The sequence below is a fragment of the Buceros rhinoceros genome, unplaced genomic scaffold, assembly GCF_000710305.1.
Source record: "Buceros rhinoceros silvestris isolate BGI_N320 unplaced genomic scaffold, ASM71030v1 scaffold23322, whole genome shotgun sequence".
Lineage (NCBI taxonomy): Eukaryota > Metazoa > Chordata > Aves > Bucerotiformes > Bucerotidae > Buceros > Buceros rhinoceros.
This window is the reverse complement of record NW_010398662.1, coordinates 10,605-14,258: the sequence shown is the minus strand read 5'-3', so window position 1 is coordinate 14,258 and position 3,654 is coordinate 10,605. Positions and strand designations below refer to the sequence as shown.

Sequence of the window (3,654 nt, the reverse complement as noted above, 5' to 3'; positions counted from 1 at the left end):
CAGGACATAACACACATGAGCAGCAGTCAGCTCCGAGTGTGATTTCAGAAGATCTAAACAGAGGTTTCTTCATGCGTCCTGGGTATCCATCCTCCCACTATGTCAATGGAGCTGTTGTCACCGCAGGCAGCGGAGCCGGGATGCAGTGCCCTGGCCGCCGGGTCTGGTTTCGGGATGAGTCACCCTCTAACCCCGTGGACTCTGTCACTAATGACTGTGTGAAATCTTAAACGCAGGGTGTGAAGGGGGACATCTAACTGCAGATGTCTTTGCTGGGCAGTTTGATTGCAAATATCTAGCACAGAGTTGAATCTCAAGATGTTGAAGCAAGGCCCTGATAGGACCCTGCCCTTGTCCAAGCCTTCCCCTGAGCTCTCTGGAATTATTTCTTAGCTCAGCAGCCTATAAATACAGAGAGACGCTTGCTGCCATGGTAAGATACTGCTCTGTGGTGTGGTGTGCTCTCAACCACAGGGACAACTATAACAGGAGGAGTTTAGCCATGTGGTGATTCTGCTCAAGGTCAAAGATTTTTTCAATGCTACAGTAAAGACAGTGTGAGCATTTCAAAGCCAATGGAAGAGACATCTCTCCGGGAAAAAACAAACAAACAAACCAGAGCAGAGCAGAAAGCCATAGACTTGTAGAAATTGGGTAGAATTGCAGGAAGCTTTAGGGCAGAAGGACTTCTCAAGGTCTTTAGTACAACCTCCTGCTCAAAGCAGGGTTACCTCCAATGCCAGGTAGAATTCCTCAGGTCTTTGTCCAACTGAGTTCTCAAAACTTCCAATGATGGAAATCCTACATCTCTGAGCCACCATGTCTGTGCTCTACCAGTCCTCATGCCCCACGACATCAGTCAAACCACTGCCTGAAGGCCAAAGAATCTAACCAACATGAGGCAAAGATGGATTATTGGGTGGAAGGACTGCAGAGTGCTCATTTCTCAAGAAGGGTTTTTCTGAGTGGCTGGATCTGAGCTGCCTTTGCTATCGGTGTTTATTTTCCTCGAAACACCTTGTCATTTGAGGTGACCTGCTGCTTACATGACCTCCAGCAACACCTACTGCCTTTATGGCACACAGTGGAAACCAGAAGATCATCACTGCTTTACAAACATTTTACACAGACACCACGCAACAAGATGGCTTTGACAAGTCTCATTTAAAATCCATTTCCATGAATTTTTAGGGAAGAGGAGAAGAAAAGCAGGAGGATTTTGCATGGATCAGTGAGGAGTAAGAGTCACCATAAGCAACTGCAATAGTTGTAGGAGGTTGTAGGTTATGCAAAAAGGTTCCCAGTTGTATTCAAGGAGCGTCTGTGTACAACAGCAAGTGATGCAGACTGAAAATAAGTCTGGCATTTCAAAAACCAGAGAGCCCTTGGCTTTTTTTTTTTTTTTTTTAACTTACTGAAAGTATGTAAATAGAGGAAAAAAGATGGTGGCATCTCTAGAAGAAGGTGAAGTTTTGCTGATGGGCAGCAGTCAGAGCAGTTTTACAGTTGTGACTGCGAATGAAGAGTGGCTTTACCCCTACTGCAAAACTGAACCATCTCACTGGCATGAGTTGTCCCCTCTTGCACTTGTAAGACCATTAAAATTTCTTTCCATTTTCCCTAGGCGTTATCCTGTCATTCAATGATTTCTCAACTTTTGTCAGTACTTGGGTGACAGGAGCACAGTCCATCATCTTACCCAGGCAGCAACAAACCAGCAGTGGGAATACGTGAGGAACAGATCGAAAGCGGCAGCTGAACACGTTCATGTTCCATGTGAAAGAAACAAACCTGTTTCCCAGTTAAAGGAAAATGAGAACTAATACCTGCTCCCCGCCGACTGTCCTCTCGCACAGGAGATGCACGTAGCATATTTTTCTGTATTAAATCATCATTTCATCCTTATGATTGTGTAATAAAAGTTTTCAAGCACTTATCCTCATCTCCCAAAACAGGTTTTAAATTACAGGTGATATTTTATTTTGTCAGTCAGGAGCCCATGGAAATGTTGAGGCATGTCACCACAGGATCATTAAATGTTTTCCAGCCATTTGAAGATGAGGATTATTCAATTGTCATTTTCAAGTCCTTTGAGGTCGGGGAAGGTACAGATGTCAGAAAGTCACTCAAAATGAGCACAAGCAGCTTCTTCCACAGCATGCTAAAAAATTCACACTGGAGCCTTGCAACAAAGTACGTGCTGGTTTACTAAAACATTAATATTTACTTCAATAAAAGTGGATAAATTTAAATGGAAATGTTAAAAAGTTTCAATCCCAAAGCTAATTAAAACCAACATTTTAATTTCATCAAAGTTTGTATGGGCTTATTCAGGCCCCTTTTTTAAAACATTAAGTCACTAAATGTTATCAAAGGGCTGAAACTTAATAAAACTGAAGACTGAAACTTAGTAAATGCTACTAAATGTTATCGAAGGGCTGAAATTCGGCCCCAGGTGGTCAGGAATGGTTTGGATGAGGAGGGGTTTATAGCAAAGTGTATGTGCACGCTCTGAGAACTTTTATTAAGAAATAGTTTCAGGGTCTGTCTTCTTTCTGTTTTTCGCAAGTTCTTGTAATCTGAAGGATTTATTACTCCCCCGCCTGCCTCAAATGCAGAACTTGCTTTTCTTCCTTTAAAGCATTTTGTGGAACAGAAGCCAGTGGCTGCTCTGCCTGCTCTGAACTTCTGCAGAAACTCCAATTATATGGGAGAGGGCCTTGGAGATACCTGTCAACGTGCACTCCAATGCCTCAGTGTGGATAAACACCTTTTCAAATGGTGAATTAGGATTAAACTCTGAGAACGACAGAGATTTACATACGAAAATATCCCAAGAGCTGCGAAGTCTCATCCCTTGACGTAAAGCACTAACCCTTATTTTTTGCCGTATCATCCCTGACTGCCAACAAAGGAAGAGGGTCACTGTGGGAGACTCTGGTTTCCAACAAAAATCTATAAGCCAAGGTGTGAACTTCCTTCTACTTTTCCACCCGTGACAAACCACTCAGGAAAGATGAGGATAAGGAGTATTTTATGGCAAAAGGGCCCAAAGTGCTCCTTGGCAAAACAGGGTCTGTGCGCTCCCTGGTTTCTGCCCCGCTTTGCTCAATTTGAGACACATGTTCCAGGGGCTGCAGCACCAAGTGAGGTTTTGTACTGCAAACCAAAGACTACCTTGTACCTCGCTTCAGCAGGCTGGTCCGTCCCTCCAGGCTGCAGTTCCAGCGCTCGCTGCGGAACTGGTACTGGCACTCCATGATGCCAAGGCGGATGGCATCCCGCAAGGTCTCTGCCAAGCCAGGCTCCCTCCGGCACAGCCTCTTCTGCTTGCGGGACAGCTTCAGCAAGTCACACTGCTTCACGTGGACCTTCCCCTGGGCAGAGTTTGTGGAGGGTCCCAGCGACGGGAAGTGTGTTAGGGCTTCTTTCCCGGTCAGGCTGAAAGGAAACAAAAGCAGCAGTGAGTTATGGAAGGTAACAGTCATGGAGGAGAAGAGGAGACCGGAGGGAAGGATATTCAGAAGGCTGCTGGTCAGGGTACTTGACCAGCTCGGGTGATTAATTACATCTTTTTCCCACCTCCACCACACCCCAAGGCAAAGCAGCAGACCAGTGCTGTGGGGAGAAGAACGTGTGTTGTCACCAGCAGCA

General features: G+C 45.2%; 1 protein-coding gene across 1 annotated transcript in view; it reads right to left on the bottom strand.

Annotated features, from left to right (window-relative positions):
- Nucleotides 1-3,441, bottom strand: part of WNT9B (wingless-type MMTV integration site family, member 9B) — a gene marked incomplete at its 5' end in the record, with an annotated part of 7,486 nt that extends 4,045 nt beyond the window's left edge. Inside the window, one exon of the mRNA XM_010131191.1 lies at nucleotides 3,185-3,441. Coding sequence (XP_010129493.1) covers nucleotides 3,185-3,441 — 257 coding nt within the window. The remainder of the gene's footprint in view (nucleotides 1-3,184) is intronic.
- Nucleotides 3,442-3,654: the final 213 nt, after the last annotated feature.